The sequence below is a fragment of the Mustela putorius genome, unplaced genomic scaffold, assembly GCF_011764305.1.
Source record: "Mustela putorius furo isolate JIRA1106 unplaced genomic scaffold, ASM1176430v1.1 tig00000145_pilon_pilon_pilon, whole genome shotgun sequence".
NCBI classification, from domain to species: Eukaryota; Metazoa; Chordata; class Mammalia; order Carnivora; family Mustelidae; genus Mustela; species Mustela putorius.
Genome location: NW_025421294.1, coordinates 21,574,891 through 21,592,136, shown reverse-complemented (window position 1 = coordinate 21,592,136; position 17,246 = coordinate 21,574,891). Strand labels below are relative to the sequence as shown.

The 17,246-nt window shown below is 46.7% G+C and overlaps 1 protein-coding gene across 3 annotated transcripts in view; it reads right to left on the bottom strand.

Annotated features, from left to right (window-relative positions):
* NRG2 (neuregulin 2) overlaps positions 1-14,608 on the bottom strand; it is a 174,535-nt gene extending 159,927 nt beyond the window's left edge. For all 3 annotated transcript variants that reach the window (XM_045075423.1, XM_045075422.1, XM_045075424.1), the window contains exon 1: positions 13,445-14,608. In XM_045075423.1, the coding sequence (XP_044931358.1) occupies positions 13,445-14,210 (766 nt within the window). In that variant the 5' untranslated portion in view covers positions 14,211-14,608. The remainder of the gene's footprint in view (positions 1-13,444) is intronic.
* Positions 14,609-17,246: the final 2,638 nt, after the last annotated feature.

The following is a 17,246-nucleotide window of genomic DNA, read 5'->3' as shown; positions in this document are numbered from 1 at the left end:
GATTTGGGGTGAGGATGAGTGTATTTTTCATATCAATAGTTTGTGACCAGAAAGCACACAGAAGGGGCGCCTGGGTGGCACAGTCAGTTAAGCCTCCAACTCTTGGTTTCGGCAGAGGTCGTGGTCTCTGGGTCATGAGATCACGCTCAGGGCAGAATCTGCTTGGGATATTCTCTTCCCTCCCCCTCTCCCTTTGTCCCTCTGTCTCTGTCTCTCTCTCAAATAAATTATAAAAAGTAAAGAGGAATGCCTGGGTGGCTCAGTTGGCTAAGCAGCTGTCTTCAGCTCAGGTCATGATCCCAGGGTCCTGGGATCAAGTCCCACATCGGGCTCCTTGCTCCTCGGGGAGCCTGTTTCTCCCTCTGACTCTGCCTGCCACTCTGTCTGCCTGTGCTCGCTCTCGCTCTCTCTCTGACAAATAAATAAATAAAGTCTAAAAACAAACAAACAAAAAGTAAAGAAAAAAAGAAAGCAGATTGTACTGGTTTCAAAACATATCCACAAAGTCTTCAACAATCCCTCCACCAAGAAGTAGTCTAAGTCTGCTCCCCTTGGACCTGGTCAGGGCTTAGTAACTAACTCTCTTCTCACAAACAGAATGTGGTAGAAGTGACTTCTGAGGCTAGATCATAAAAGACAACTCAGCATTTTCCTGGCTCCCTCTCAGGATCCTCCCAGGCAAAGTCCTTGGACCTTAACCCCAGCTAAGCTCCCAGATGAGAAGAGCCAGCAACAACTTCTAGACAGGTCAAGAGGAAACTTTGAAGTGACCAGTCCCAGCTACCGTCTGACTGCTTAGCCACCCCGTGACCAAAAAGGACAAGAAAGATACTAACTCCCTAGCTGAGCCCAGTCAATCCCCAGGACTGTGAGAGATAATGACAAAGAATTGTTGCTGTCTGAAGCCACCGCATTTTGGGGTGCTTCATCAGGCAGCGACAGAGGCCTCAAACAATGTGCCCCAGGCAGCTGGAAATGGGGGGACTCAGAAAAATCAAGTGACCTTCCCCAGTCCCCAGAGCTTGTGAGGAACAAAGCCAGGATTTTAATAAATATCGGGATGAATCCAAAGCCATTTTCTTTCCACAACAACAGACATGTCACTAACGGGAATTTCAGCTAGCCTGCCATTTTCTTCTCCAAGTGGGTACTTTTCAGAGCACTTTATGTGAGGAGTTCCCTGAAACCTTACCCCATGAGGTCAAATATTCTTATTAGCCCCATTTTATGGCTGGGGAACCTGAAGCAAAAGGAGGTTAATAAATTTGCCCAAAGTCTTAGAGCTGGGAAGTCACAGAGCTGAGTTCTATCCTTCAGAGTCCCTTCCAGAGCATGGCCTCTTAACCACGATGCCATACATGGTTGAACCTTCAGCACCGACTCCCTGCGTCAAGAGAAGAGAACCAAGGACAGCCCCTTAGGCACTGTACCCTTTCCAAGGGGTCAAAAGAAGAGCCAGTGATGGAAGGACAGAAGGAAATGGGAGGGGAAAGAACCAAACAGAACACACACATCACTGGAGGAACCACAGGTGGGAGCCACAGCGCAGCCTCAGTCTTTAAGGGTGAATGGGTCCACGGCAATCCAGCCATGACCCCTTCCCCAAACTCACAGTTGTCAGTCACAAAGCCTTCCAAAGAAAGGAATCATTGACCCACAGAATAAAGAGAAGCACTCACAGAGGATCACCCTCTGAGACAAAGGGCCAGAGAAGCACTATTATACCTCTCTACTTTCCTCCTCTGATGACAACATGCACCAGAGGGCCTGGGTGGCTCAGCTGGTGACAAGTCTGATCTCGGTTCAGGTCTTGATCTCTGGGTACTGGGATCAAGCCCCAAGCTTGGGGCGGGGGGGTGGGAGGGGTGGGGGGGGGTGACTCTGCTCAGCGGGAAGTCTGCTTCTCCCTCTTCCTCTGCCCCTCCCCCCACTTGCGCACAGGCTCTCTCTCTCTCTCCCTCTCAAATAAAATCCAATAATAATAATGACAACACGCACTCTTCCTCTGGAATGATTAGGCTATTATCTAACTTCAGAGATGAGAAAAGTAAAATTGTGTACCTACTTTAAAAAAATATAGTTTGTGAGCTTGGCCTAATGAAGACCATCAAACCTCTGGGAACTTCTATCCACTTGACATGATCCCTTAACAGATGAATCTAAAACCAATGCCTTTAATCCTTACTCTGTACAACAAGCTCGGGCCTGAGGCTCATTCACCAGAGGCCCTGAGGCTGTGCCACCACACACAAGAAGCAAGGAGCCCACAACCAGTGTGGGCAAAGTAAAAGCTGGGGTGGGGGGTAGGGGCACTGGCAGAGGTGAAAACAATATTCCCAAGGGAACTAGTCTCTGCTCCAGCTCCCACTTGCCCTGTTAGATGAGTGCACACCACGCATAGCAGAAACCTACTTAGATAATTTGCATAATGAGAAACAAAGACAGGAAGCTCCCTCCCAATCTGGGGGCCATCCATGTGCCTCCCTTCAACTTACAAGTTAGATTCTTTCCCAGTCGCAAGAAGCTTCTCTCAGAAGTGGTAATGTTTTGCTTGGCCCAGAGTATGATTCCACCTGCCTCCACATCCTAGGATCTTCCCAGTAATGGCCTGAATCACTTGGGCTGAGCTCTGGGAAGTGCCATCCAAAAACCAGTACTTGGCCAAGACAATTTAACATGCATGTCACTAGGGGGCCTCGTGAATGTTACTAGCCTTTTTGGAGAAAGCATTCCCTTTTGCAAAAGAAACCTGGAATATGGGAGAGGCTTTCTTGGGGAGGAGGATGGTGGCTAAATGTTTTACCTAAAAGAACTGGACCTGAGAGGAACTCAGCCAGATTTGTCATAAGCAGTTCTAGCCTCCAAGGTCCCTATCCCAGGCCTTGTTCATTAGCTTTCCACTAGGTCCATCAGACCTAAAGTCTGAGGAAGGGTTGGCAAGGTTGCACTAGAAATTTCTGGCAACTTCTCTGGTTTTGGGAAATAGGGACTGAGGACCAGCTATTATGATGATGACAAAAAAGCAAGTATGATAGCAGACCTAAGTAGGGCGCACGGAAGGGCAAGGTAGGAGAGAGTTGGAAATCCCAGGTAAGAGGTTCTCAGAAGGAAATCCACATGAATGAACGATGAAAAGGAAACCAACTAAGAGTAAGCAGTCAGAGGGGCTGCCTTTGAAAGCCCCAGTGCCCTTTGAAAGAAACTCTTTGCTTGTGGGCCTTAGCTTTACTCTGGACAGTTGGATTGCATTGTGGTCTGAGATTCATTTCTTCCTTTAAAAAAAAAAAAAAATTCTTCTTTTTATTATTTCGTTCCCTGACATCCAACCAACCAATGACCATCCTGGGAAAGCTACACCGGAGGCAGGCCTGCTGTTCTTTCTCTCATTCAGAGACAGGAAGTCAGACATGTCAGATCTCCTTAATCTACCTGTTCTGTCCTGACTGGTAAATAAACTCTCCTCTCCAAAACCACACAAATCTCCTCCAAAAGAGAGTCCTCAATGGCTCAGTGTTTGTCAAGTTCATCACTGGCCTAAGGAGCTGTAATGAGGCCCTATACTGAGATTATACTTCTGGCCACAGGCACGGGTGGAAGGGACTGACTCCAGGGAGTTGTGTGCCATGGCCTTGTGCAAAGCAGTGACGGGTAGTCCTTAGGCATTTTGAGCTAGAGGAGCACCTCCCCTTGAAAGCCAACCCCAACCCATACCCAATATATTAGCCAAGCAGATGGAAGACAAGGCCTCATTTCAGTGATATGGTAGAGGATGAACAGGCCAAAGAGAGACATGAAGAAACACTAGGATCCCCCTCCCCACCCTCTGAGGAAATAACACCACAACATAAGAACCAGTCCTGGCCTCCAGAAGCGCCCAAGCTGCCTACGAGGCAAAGAGGTACAACAACACCTAACTTGCAGTCTCCGCTTACTACCGATGACAACTGGCCATACGTCTTCCATCTCAAGGTATTCAGCCTGCAGCATGAGCAGCTCCAAGTAACCACGTCCAACTGGACACTCCAAGGAGAAACCCGAACAGGGAACATCCCAAAAGCTCCCACGGCAAAGTGAAACTGGAGAATCGTTTGCAGAATGCCAACTAACCAAAAAACAGAAAGGAAACGCAAGCCAAAATATTAACATGTGTGAGGGAAACCACCCAGTCGTAATTCTAAAATTCAAGAAAAGAGAAGAATTACCCACAAAACGCTATGAACTATCAAGGGGGAGAAAAAACTGAACAGAAACATGACAGAGAAGCCAAATTCTGCCTATTATCAAAATGTCTGAAGGTCCATTCTATGGTTGCTCTAGACCCTTAGTCTAGGCTGTCATCTGAGGAAACTTGAAATTTATCTAGGGCCAAAGTGGGAAGTAGAGAAAGGAAAAAGACCCACTCTCCCTTCTTTCTCGGCAATAGCCATTACTCAAATATTTACTTTATCATGTGTTAAGTTACTGCCCTCCAAAGATCTTCCAGTCAGGGGAAGGAGATAAGATACTGACCTGACCCATCAAAAGGTAATTAACAATGCATGGCATTAAATGATAAGTGTCATATACATGGTACAGGACATAGATACTAAGACTCTAAGAATGAGAAAATAACAGGAGAATTTGAGCTTGGGGATACGTGGCAAGTCCAGAATCTGAGGGTTAATAATACCCAACAAATATTTAGAGGAAGACGCCAAAGCAAGGAGTCTCTGTCCTACAAACATTTAAGGAGCAAAGATTCATACTTCCATCAGGTTCCACACATCAATCAATTACATAAAATTAAAATTCAGTCCCACAAACTCCAAAAATGCCACCTGTTATATGCCCACACCTGTACCCCTCTATCCCTGGTCAGCCATGAGATCCACACCAACCCAATGTAGAAACAAAGAAAGAATATGAATGATGCAGTGTGAACCTATCCCCAGAGTTGGAAACCTCCAAATCAAAGCAGGATGAACCAGGGACCTGCTTTCTTTGGGGAAAAAAAAAAAAGAGAGAGAGAGAGAGAGATGAAGGAAGGAAGGAGGGAGGGAAGAAGAGAGAGAGGGAGAGAGAGAGAGAGGAAAGAAAGAGAAAAGAAAAGGAAGGAAGGAAGGAAGAAAAAGAAAGATGGACATTTCCAGCTATTTTCCAGGGACTTTGAGCAGCTCCTCCTAAGAAAACTTGGAGTATGGATCTTAGTCATCCCATTTGTGCACAGATAGAGCAGCAGTATCTATCTGTGGGCTTCTCAGAATATTGACCAACAGAGACCCATGAATACATGAAGATTGATAGCCTACTTGGGACTTCCACAGGACCAGCATTCAGACCCTAAACTCACATGAACTTCCCTACACTGAATCCACACACATAACCCACGCTCTTCGCATCACCACCCCCACCAGCCCAGCCCAGGGGCTCTCAAGTGGAGATAAATAGGAACATATGGGTTAAAAATAGAGTGGTTGGTGAAAAATTTCCCCTTGCCTGCCTTCAGTCCACTTCTAGAACTTAAAATTTTCACTTACTAGGCTTCCTGCTCACATTGGTCTAGTCAGATTTTGTTAATAATTAACTATTTTAAACATTTATTATTGGGGTCCTATGTTAATCATTCTACATGTATTATCTCATTTAATAGGAACAGCTATCCTATTAAGTGTTCTATCATTATCCCCATTTTATAGGAAACTAAGACTCAGAAAGTAATTTGCCCAACATCACTCAGCTAGAAAATGTAGAGGTTGGTTTCCAAATCCAGGCGCATTTGGCTGCAGAGCCCAAATTCTTGATCATTACACACACTAAATAGACTCTAAATTTTTTTAAGGAAGGGCATCTATGAAAAACCTTCAGCTAATGTTGTACTTAATAGTGAAAGTCCGAATCCTTTCCACCATGACTAGAACAAGGATGTTTGTCCTCACCACTCTAATCAACACTGTCCTTGGCAGTCCTAGCCAGCGCAATAAGGAAAGAAAAAGAAAAAAGAAAAGGCAAAAAAGAAAAAAGGCAAACAGGAAAAGGAAAGCTGTCTTTTTTTCACTGACAACTTGGTCATAGAAAAAAATCCCAAGACACCTACCAAAAACAGTTACTAGAACTAACAAGCAAATGTCTTAAGGTCACAGGATACAAAATCAGTGTTTCATAAATTATATTTCTATATGCTAACAATTAATAACTGGCAAGCAAAACTAAACAAAAATACCCTTTACGGTAGCATCAGGAAAACATGAAATACTTTGGGATAAATTTAACAAAATATGTGCAAGACTCATCCACCAGTAACTATAAAACATTACTGAATTGCTTTTAACATAAGCCTTCGATTACTACTTACAGAATTACAAATAAAGTCATCAGCCTAGCATTTGAGACAGTCAAAAATATTACCCTCATCTTCTTCTCCAGACTCCTTATCCAGTTCTCCCTGTCATTCTGGTTATTTTGTATACTTTAAGTATGCCCCTCTGTGGAAGAGAAAGTGGCTCTCTCCCCATGCAATCAATTTAATCAATCATTCCATCCCTCTCTATCTCTAAACCACCTCTACCTCAACTATCTCTGAGTATTAGAATCCCATCTCTAACGACTTCTCCTCTAATCCTCTAAATATGATATTCTTTTCCTCTGAGAGGCTTCCCCTACTCCCCAAAGTCCCCTGCTGGTGTGTGTCATGGCAGTTATCACATTCTGGATTAAAGTGCCACTCTTCCTTTGTACCTCCAGATTGTAAATTGTTTGATGAGAGGGACTATGTCTGATACAACTACCCGAAACACCTTGTTCTTGAAGCAGAGCACCTACATTGAATTATTTGTGGAAGCAAACATTTGAAAGATGGATTTGAAGCAAAGCTCTTTTAGTAATATGACTTCAGGGACACCAAAAGTCATCATCGTCGTAATCGAATTAATGATGTCCTGACTCTCCCAGGGGCTGGACCAGGTATTCAGCCATGTGGTGACTTTTCCTTTCACTCAGTCCGGAGGGATGTTAGCCCAGTTTGGCTTTTGTTAGTTGGACCGATATCAAGATCAAGACCAAGTAAAACATCCTAGCCTAAAGGACAAAGACAGATCCTCAGTCTGAATAAACAGATCACCAAGGGAAAGAGAAGGGGGGAAGCCAATGTCATCAGCACAAGGCAGGAAATCTGTGAGAGCAAAAGAGGAGCATTAAAGATTCTGTGTCTGAAGGCAGGATAAAAAGCACATCTTGGGGGTCTGTGTTGCTAGTGGAAGACGGAAACCTCCAGGGCGCTCTGCCACTCTGGAAACATCTACAAGGGTAAATGGAGTATTAACCATATCCAGCTCAGCCCTGGAGGCACGCAGCACAAGCAGGTCCTGAGCAGAGGCACAGGGAGGAACTAACCGGCTCTGTTCCAGAGAAGGTCCCTGGAGAGGCTGCCTGGAGCTCACTCTGAGCACAGAGTGGGAAGGGAACGTTGCTGCAGAATGGAGCTCATATGCCACACTTGGCCAGACGCAGCTAGCCAGAGAAAGAAGGTTCCTTAACTTAACCTCATTTCATAATTATTGGAAAATATCACAGCTGATTAACAACAAATGCTCTCTGTCAATGTGAATCTCTGTCTTTTGACCCCAGATTGGCAGAAGCTTCCCAGCTCTTTGCCTGAGTACAGGATGTCCTCTCGCGGGTCATTCCTAACGCCTTTTAATCAGCCTCCACGTTTGCTACGATTCCTACAGCCTTCCACCAAGCTCTAGTTCACCAAGATTCACCTGCATGCACTGTTGTTTTTAAAGGCGTCTAGGGGCGCGCCTGGGTGGCTCAGTTGGTTAAGCATCTGCTCAGGTCATGATCCCAATATCCCACATAGAGCCCCACACCAGGCTCCCTGCTCAGCAGAGAACCTCCTTCTCCCTCCACCCCTCCCCCTGCTTGTTTTTTCTCTCTTTCTCTTTTCCCCCTCTGTCAAATAAATAAATAAAATCTTTTAAAAAATAAGAATCTATGTTCACAAACCTACCACAATTCAACACTTCTACCAGCCAATTCACCTACTTTCCTCAGTTTACTAATGCGTTCCCTATATCATCTCTTGAAATTCATAAACTCACTTTATTTCTATATACTAATTCCAGTAAGTGAGTGGGAAAGGAGGGTTAATTCCTAGAAATGAGTAAGACAAAAATCCCCATTTCATACACATGCATACAAACTCAAAATCTGGAGGGAAATTTCTATTACCTTTGGCTCAAATTATACCACCACCACGTCAGGACTTCAAAAGAAAGAACCCAGAACCAGTTGTTGAAGATGACACAGGGAAAAACTTCACCGATATTGTCATTCCTTTTCCAAACCAGTGGGCAAAACTGCCAAATGCCACTAAGCCACCAGGACTTAGAGGGTTAAACTTTCCACTGTTGCCTTTTTTTCCCCTCAGTATTCAAGTGGCAATTCCCTGACACTCTGAAATTTTAACACTGCATTCAAATCCGTTACCTTAAAGTACTTCAAAGCAAGATTCAAGTGGATAATTCCCCCTAGAATTGTACCAGCCTATGGGAATACAGTCAAAATCAAACTCTTCATCACCAACTAAAGTCTTTGGGTTTGCCTTCTAAATGAAAATCAAAGCAATCACGCACTGTGGGGTTTTCTCTTTGCACATATGGAAGCATGTGATTTTCCTCGTGGATTCTGCTGTGAGGTTATTGAGAGAGTGAAACAGTAAGAATCGTGGTACGGGCAGAGGGGCTGCCCTAAGCTCAGAGACAAATCATTGCATCTCTCTTTTGGGCATCCCAGTGAAGACTCCTCCCAAAATTTACTGTCACACAAAACTTCTTAATGGCAAAGTATCTGAAAAACACCTTGGTATTTTCATTCTTGAGCCTAGGGTTATATTTGTGAGGTAGGGTAGTGATTAAGATCTTGGGTTAAGTCAAATATATACTTATGTATAGATAGATACATATATATGTACATGCCTATACATATATGTGTATATATATATTGCTTGGGAAGAATTTACCATATAATTGACTTAATGGCAAAATGAACACTCTCCGTCCGTTAAGAGAAAAACCTAAGACTACTTTGACAAACATTTTGCTTTTAGAGAAATACACATTTCAAGAATATGTTATTTTTCAATTGCCTTACGGATTAGGTAGCTGAGGACAGGAGTGCGAGGGAGACTTTTGACCGTATATTCATATGCACTTTCTAGATTGAGGCATATAAATATATTACACATTCAGAAAAGTAAATACAATTTTAGAAAGGGAAAAAAAAAACCAAACCTAACAGTGCATTTGCTATTAGGAAATAGAATGAAAATGTCCTAGATGATGAAAAATGGAAAAGAGGATTGGGACCAAGAAGTTAGTTGCCTAGTTAGTTAATATACCATCCTTTCTAGCTCCCAAAATATTTGTTAATTCAAATGGAGAGTTGTTTTATTTTTATTTTTGTTTTGAGGGTGAGTAGAGTGTCTACTCTCAAAAAAAAAAAAAAAAAAGAGGGTCCTCTCCAGCAAGACCTTTAGTCTCTGTGGCTCAAATCCCATTAAAACTAATCAGCACAATGATTAAGCACATTGTGGTTAAGTACTCTAGTTGATAATGACTCCTTTGGAAAAAAGGTTCCCATAGCGACAGGTAAAGGCTATCATCAAACTCAGCTTTTCAGAACTAAGACTTGGTGTCACAGATCCGAGAGTTAAGATTGTTTTAGTATTAATCGGGAGGCTTGCTTTTTTAACTTCACTTGACTTCATCCTTTCAAAAGACATTTGAGAGTCCCTGTACACATCAGACACAGTACCAACATGGTGGTGGGGGGGCTGGAGAGGTAGGTAAAGACCTCAAAGATAAGATATGGTTTCTGCCCCCAAGAATTGAAATCCGCTGAGGAAAGGAGGCACAGAGAGAACTAATGATATTATCATGGTCATTCTACCCCTAAATCTATGGCCAAGCCTCGTCCTCACAGCTAGGAATGGTCAGCTTCTAGACTAGTTTCACTTTCCCATCTTTAAGCTGCAGCACAGCTGGGTTTCCAGCTGGCTGGGGAAGAAAAGATTCTTTAAATAAACAGCATTTTAAAAATATGCAGTCGCTTTTGCTATGCTGACTTTTGTGAACCACCTTCCTCTAATATGTGATTCTGGTTGTCCAATTAAATAAAACTATCCTAAAGGATGTAATGCCACCACCACCACCACCATCACCACCCCACCCCACTCCGCCCCGGGGCAATACACCTTTTCCATCTTCAGCAACAAAGAACACTATACATGGAAGAAAACTGTAAATCAGAAAGTCCCAAATGAAGAATGATCTTTTTTTTTTCCTTAAGCTATCTGCTGTGTCTATGCAACAAGGAAACAGCTTAAAACCATATATATAGGAAAGCAACAAGATAGGGTGTGATTATACCAAAATATGTGCAACCATCATTAAAAATGCAGGACTGGTTGCAGAACAGGATGCTTTTATAGCATTATACAGAGTTGCTAATCCTGAAGACTGCTTTCTCTTTTTCCTCTTTTTCCTCTCCACAAAAGGCACAGAAAACACCTCCCTGTATGCAAGCTTTTTAGAAATGCAAAGATTTTACTCAACTCTTTACCACCAGAGGTAGTAATTTTGGATGAATGATACACATAAGATCTATAAAAATACCCCTCTGACAGATATTGTTATCCCAGCCAGACTTCACAGGCTTCAAATCAATATTACACAGTAGCAGTGAAATTAGCTATTCCTGAGGACCTTCTACAAAGGGTCTAGCATGACCCCTCATTGATGCTACTGAGACATGTGCTAACTTTTAAACTCAATATCCTTCCATAGGATACATTGTCCCAAAGTCCTAACCCACGCTAACACACCTTTCTAGATGATCTCCCCAGGAAACACAGCTCTCTGAATCCAGACACTTTCAGAGCTAAAACTGGCTAAACAAAGTAACAATTCAACCACAGTTGCTCAATATAACGGGCATGATGACAGTTTCTGAGTGCCAGTTTCCCTATTTTGCAATGGGCAAATCGGCTCCAAGGAGAAAATGTTCCCAATGACCCTGTGGCCCAGAGGGCTTTCTTTAGAGATAGAAAACAGAAAATGAATTTGTTAGTTATTTCCTGCTGAGCACAAGGAAGGTGTTGTGGTTAGTTAGGATGATTTTGTTTCCTTATTTAATATACCATCACCAGGGCATGTTTTCCTTAACCTCATGGTAGAAAATAAGAAAATGCAGTTTATGCTCTTCTGGCATATAATTCTCAGTTCCACAAATTTCCTCTCACAAATATGTCCTTTAATTTCGAATCCCCTTATATAAAGCTCCCCCCTCCACAAACTGACACCGACTTAGGTACTATCAACTCAAAGTCAAATTGTTTGCATTCTGAAGTGTTTACTTCCATGCTTGTTTCGGTCTCTTGACAATTTACAGTGTGGGATGGCCTTCTCTTCAGAAGGGATCTCTTTGGGCACCTTCTGAGAACTAGACCCACACATGCCACTTCCATCAAATGAGGTGATCATAACCTGAAAGTAGAAAATATCTCTGACCCCCACATCTCTCATGATCTCCACATTCAACTCTTCAACTCCTCAACTCTCACCAAGACAAATAAGGTATAATTGCAAAGGAGGGAAGGGGGAAAGTAGGTGGAGGAAGACAGGGGATTATCTGACAAAGACCACTGGGTCTCAGTGGACCAGACCAGGGATAATGTAGTGATGTGCACTGTGCATACGCCAGAGCAACTCACCGAGAACCAAAATTGAAGCTGTCCTTGGACAAGGTTCAATAAATGTTTTTACTATCTATTTCCCGCTGCACAATACAGTTCCACAGCTCCCTATGGGATCTCAAATAAAATACTTAACAGAATAAAAAATCAGAAATTCTTAACTGCTCTCAACTTGTCATCATAAAACAGGGAAGAGCATAAAACCAACATGAAGGAGCAGTCAAAAGTATTCCTCAGAACAATGTCAGAGAGAGAAATCACTCTTACCACCCAAGTTTCTCCCTCCTCATTAAGATACTTCAAGATTCTTCTAATTAAAGTGGCCACAGTTTAACATAATGCCTGGATACACAACCACTACTACTAAATTAAAATTTTGTCTCTTGAAGGACAGGGGTGGGGGAGGGGGAGAGAGGAGTAAGGCTTCCAAAACGCAAAAAGGCATTGATCTAAAAAGGTGAGGGCAGCAAAACTTCCCATGAGCTGTTCCACATTCTTTGTTTCCCAAAGCCTATCTAGAACCAATTGGTAACCTGGTAAACATGCCAACTTCGATGACCTCCAGGATATCTGTCATAATTCAATGATTACACAGTCCAGAGTCACACAGCAAGCACCCAATTTAGCCTGAGTCGGGACAAAAGGAAGCCCCAACAGAAATAAGCCCAAGACCAGCCAGCACCAAATACTCCAGTATGGGGGCGATTTGGTTTGAAATATCTCACTGAGAGGTAAGTGCGTTCAGGGAGGAGAAACAAAAGCTCTTAAACAGATACTTCTTTGACTTTGAACATGGGAGACCTCCACTCTCGGCTACAGAGATCTACACACTTCAGTGTTGTTTCTGAGCTCCTGCAATCCATTGCAGCCCCAACATCATGAAGACGGCAGATGCAGTCCACACATCCTGCCAGTAAGATGTCAGAGCTTGAGCTTACGGCATTCAGCAGAAGTTAAGTTACTCTATTTCATTGTCATCCCTATCAACAGACCTAGTCAAATCTCCCAGAAACGGCCAAAAGAGGTGTCCGCTCCCCGGTCCTGGAAGGTAAGAGAAGACTGGGCTAACCGCTTAGCAAAGACAGGCAATCACGAAGGAAAAAAACACCCCGAGCCACATGGAGGACGGAAAACAGTAGCAGAAAAAGTCCAACTCTGCCTGCGCCAGCGGTGGGGATGAGCAGAACCGGAGCCCGGGAGAGGAAGGAGGGGGCGGGGGCCGTCATTCCCTAGGAGAACTTGTAAGCGGAGGCCTTCACGACCTGGGAGTCTGCCCAGCTGCTCCTGCAGACCCTGGCCAGCGAGGTAGGCCCATGGGAGCAGAGCGGGCAAGGCCTCCGAGGGTCACTCCTGACTCACCGAGCCTCGGGCCGGCACCACCCGGACTTCGCCGTTTTTCCTGCCGCTACTGGGCTATGATGGCAGCTTTCCAGCTCTACATGCCATACATCAGCCGCAGATCGCTGCTGGCACAGGCCAGCGCCTTCCCCCGCCCCCCACCCCTGGCACACTTTGAGCCTGATCCTCCTTCTCCCCAACCCCCACCCCCTCACCCATCCGCGCCAGGTGCCCTGCCCAGGGGCGGCCCCACCCCCCACCCCAGCAGCCGGGCGCTGCCAGGCCTGGGCACCTGCAGCACCTCCCTGCCCCACCCCCATTCTCCACCACCTCGCCCCTCCCCCCTTTCTCCAGCAGAGGGAGGGGGCGACTCACCGCAGTCAGTGCACAGGATCTTGCCCACCTCTTTCTTGAGGTTTTTGCCGTTGGTGTCGATAGGGGCAAAGGCCGTCTTAAAGACTAAGGGCTGCTCAGTGGGCTCCAGGAAAAAGATGTAGCGCTGGTTCCTTTCGAGCGGCGCACAGGAGCCCACGCTGATCACCTGCTCGCGCTGCAGCCCCCCACTCCGGAGCGGCCACTTGTCCAACACCTTCACCAGCGCCACCCGACTCGAGCTGGGTGGCTCGCGGGTGCTGTTGGAGCTGGAGCCGCTGGCCGGGGCCAGCCCCTGTACCTTGCCCTCCACCACCACGGGTGCCTTGTACGCCTGGTCCTGCACCGACTTGAGGCTAGGCGAGTAGCAGGCGAGCGACACACCGAAGAGCAGCATGGAGAAGCCGGGGGCCGGGTCGCGCCTCATGCCGCCGGCGGCTGCGGCTCGAGAGCGGGCGGCGGCTCTCCGGGTTGCGGGGCTGCGGGGCTGCGGCTGTTGCGGCGGCCGCGGCTCTGGGGGCGCAGCGGGACGGGAGGAGATGCTGCTGCTGCTGCTGCTCCTGCTGCTGCTCTCGCTGCTGCTGCTCCTGCTGCTGCTCTCGCTGCTGCTGCTGTTGCTGCTGCTGCTGCTGCTGCTGCTCTCGCTGCTGCTGCTCCTCTCGCTGCTGCTGCTGCTGCTGCCGCTGCTGCTGCTGCTGTCGCTGTTGCTGCTGCACCGAGCCTTCTCCAGTGGCGGCGGCGGCAGCGCTGAGCAGCAAACCTGCCGCATCTGGCCAGGCCATTTGGGGGGCTCCGCCGCTCCGCCGCCGCCGCCTTGGGAGGGGAAACAGAGCCCGCTTGAAAACCGGAAACAGCGTAACGTTAGCGCCTCGTAGCCCTCCACCGGCAGCCGGGGGAGGCGGCCCAGCTAGGGCAGGGGGCAGGCGGCTAGCCCGCCGCGATGCGCAGCGCGGAGCGGCACGGCGCTCCCACCCTGCGCGCCAGGACCTGGAGGAGGATGCGGAGAATAGGACGCCCGCCCACTTGCTCTCTCGCGCCCCCTCTACCCCCGGACCAAGTGAGGAGCGCGGCTTCTGCAGGGGAAGCTCGGGACTGCACTGTTTAGCGCCCGGTGTCGCGGCCCGCAGGAATCGTGCTACCTTTGCTCTTGCGATTTATGGGCAGGACAGTGGGACAGTGCGGGAGGAGAGGGCGGAGTAGAGAAAAGGGATCCTGGCGCCGTCCTATGAACGTGGGAGTGGGACACAGGGCGTGCCCCTGCCTTTGGCCAGGGGCTGGAGCAGCCAGGAGAATACCACGCTCGGTGTGGCGGGCCAGCCTTCCCCCTCCTAGGTTATCCCCTTCCCCGGGAGGACCTTAGAGGCCGGGCCACCGCCTAGTGAGCTCTAGGGATCCGAGTTGAGGTGGAGAAGGGTTCCAGACGCGTCATTTTGGAAAGAGTTAGGGCTACGTGAAGTCTTTTCTCAGCATTGAGGACGCCCATTGAGGCTGGGCGAGGGTCCAGTGCCCAAGACTCTGGGCTTTCAGCAGTGGCCAGGCTGGACAGGCGACACGCCATACAACCTCACCTTCTTTAGAAAAGCTGTTCCCTAAAGCAAGTGGGGGTGTCTTGGGAACCAACTCAAGAGCCAGAGTCTATCAGGGTCAGAGGCTGCTCCAGAAGAAATGGTTTCTTTTGTTTTAAAGTCTGGTCCTTGCGAGGGACAGGAGAGTTCGATCCACTGGAGCCAACCTCCGATTTTATTTTATTTTTTTTTAAGATTTTATTTATTTATCAGAGAGAGAGAGAGAGGGAGAGAACAAGCACAGGCAGACAGAATGGCAGGCAGAGGCAGAGGCTCCCCGCCGAGCAAGGAGCCCGATGTGGGACTCGATCCCAGGACGCTGGGATCATGACCTGAGCCGAAGGCAGCTGCTTAACCAACTGAGCCACCCAGGCGTCCCCAACCTCCGATTTTAAAGAGCAAATCCACAATCTGTTCTCCTCCTATCAATAAGGATCTAGGGAGTTTTCAATTTCCAGCTTATATCCTTGAAGGATGTGGAGCTCAGGAATTCTCCTCAGGTCTTGGAGAATTTTATCCCTGCCTGGGCCCAGCAGGAAATGGGCCCAGGGTTGTCTGGCTCAGGCTTGGACGGCTATTCCGTAAGGAAGGACACAGCTATACCTTTTCTGCTGGCTATCTAAGAGCCACCTCAATCTTAATATATCCAAAGCCAACAGCATTATTTCTCCCACACCACTCCAAATTCGCTATAATTGTTCATGGCCGTGTTTTGTATTTGGCCACCTGATCCATTCCAATAAGTCCCTTAGTCTCCTCTTATTCTCCCTCATCCAATCAATCAGCAAGTCCTTCTGTTCTGCCTTTAAAAAAAAAAAATCTCCGATGTATCTAGCTCCTCTCCCACCCTGCTGTGAATGACTTAGGTTCCAAGTGCTCATCATCTCTCACCTGAACCACTGCAAAACGTCCTAACCAGTTTCCCCACTGTTGGCCTCATCAGCCTCCTCCTGTCCTACCACAGTCCGAGTCATCCTGCTAAAAATAAAATGTAAATATGAGTTGGCCATGTCTCTGCTCTCAGGAGTCAATTCCAGGCTGAAGAGTCTGGGCTCCCCCTACCTACCTAACCAGCTCTGCACCTGGGGAGCCAACCCCCTACCCTAGGAATCCAGGACAATGTGCCTGTGTTTCTGCCTGTAATGTCTCCTGGGTCCAGAAGCCTCACCTTAGTCTTGTCCATCTGGAAGACTATTCCTACCTCCAAGGCCCAGCTCAGCATTACACCTCATCCCTCTCTTCCTTACATCCAGTTCCATTCTGAGCACTGTACATATGACATGATGGAATTAATCCCTTCCTCTTCCGTGTAACCACGTGCCTCATACATGTTACTATTATGGCACTGACCTACACTAAAAGCAGCTGTTAGTGGGTCTGCATTAGACCCATCAGGCCAGGTCCCCTAACAGCAGGGACCATGTCCTATTAGTCTTTGGAGCCCTATCCAAAGGGATGTCTGACACAGTGCCTGCCATAGAATAGAGATCAGCAAATCTTCCTTGAGGAAAGGAGGGAAGGAAGAAAAGAATCAAAAGTCATCTATCTCTCTTACAGGTATCTGGCCAATCTTCTTAGTCCCTTCAATGTCCCCCTTTACATTTTCATGGATCACAATCTCCTACATCACAGAACACCTCTGTGAGGAATACTGCTAATTCCACCCTCTCCTTTACCAGGGGAGCAAACAGTCCAAGGGAGGAAAAGTGACTTATTTAAGATCACACACAGCCAGGACTGTACTCAGTCTTCCATTTCTGACAACAGAATGGTGGTAAAGAGCTTGGGCTCTGGGGTCAAGTAGAGCTGGGTTTCAAACCAATTTTGTCATTTACTAACTTTGGAATGAGCTCGTTTTTCTCTCTGGGCCTTGGTTTCTTTATTTGTATAACAGAAATAATAATAAGGTCTACTTCATCAAGTTGGTTTTTTTTTTTAAGATTTTATTTATTTATAGAAAGAGAAGGAGGCAGAGAGAAAGGGGAAAAGCAGGCTCCCCACTGAGCAGAGAGCCTGATGCGGGGCTCGCATGACCTGAGCCGAAGGCAGAGGCTTAACCCACTGAGCCACCCAGGTGCCCCGTCAAGTTGGTTTTTGCTCATGATGTATTTAATAAATATCCAATGAATGGCTCCTCTGAGACATGGTACCGGCTACTGGATATAGTGCAAGGAGCCAAGCTGATTCTGTCCTTGCTTGTAAAACACATACTGACGGGAAGACAACAGTAAACAAGCAGA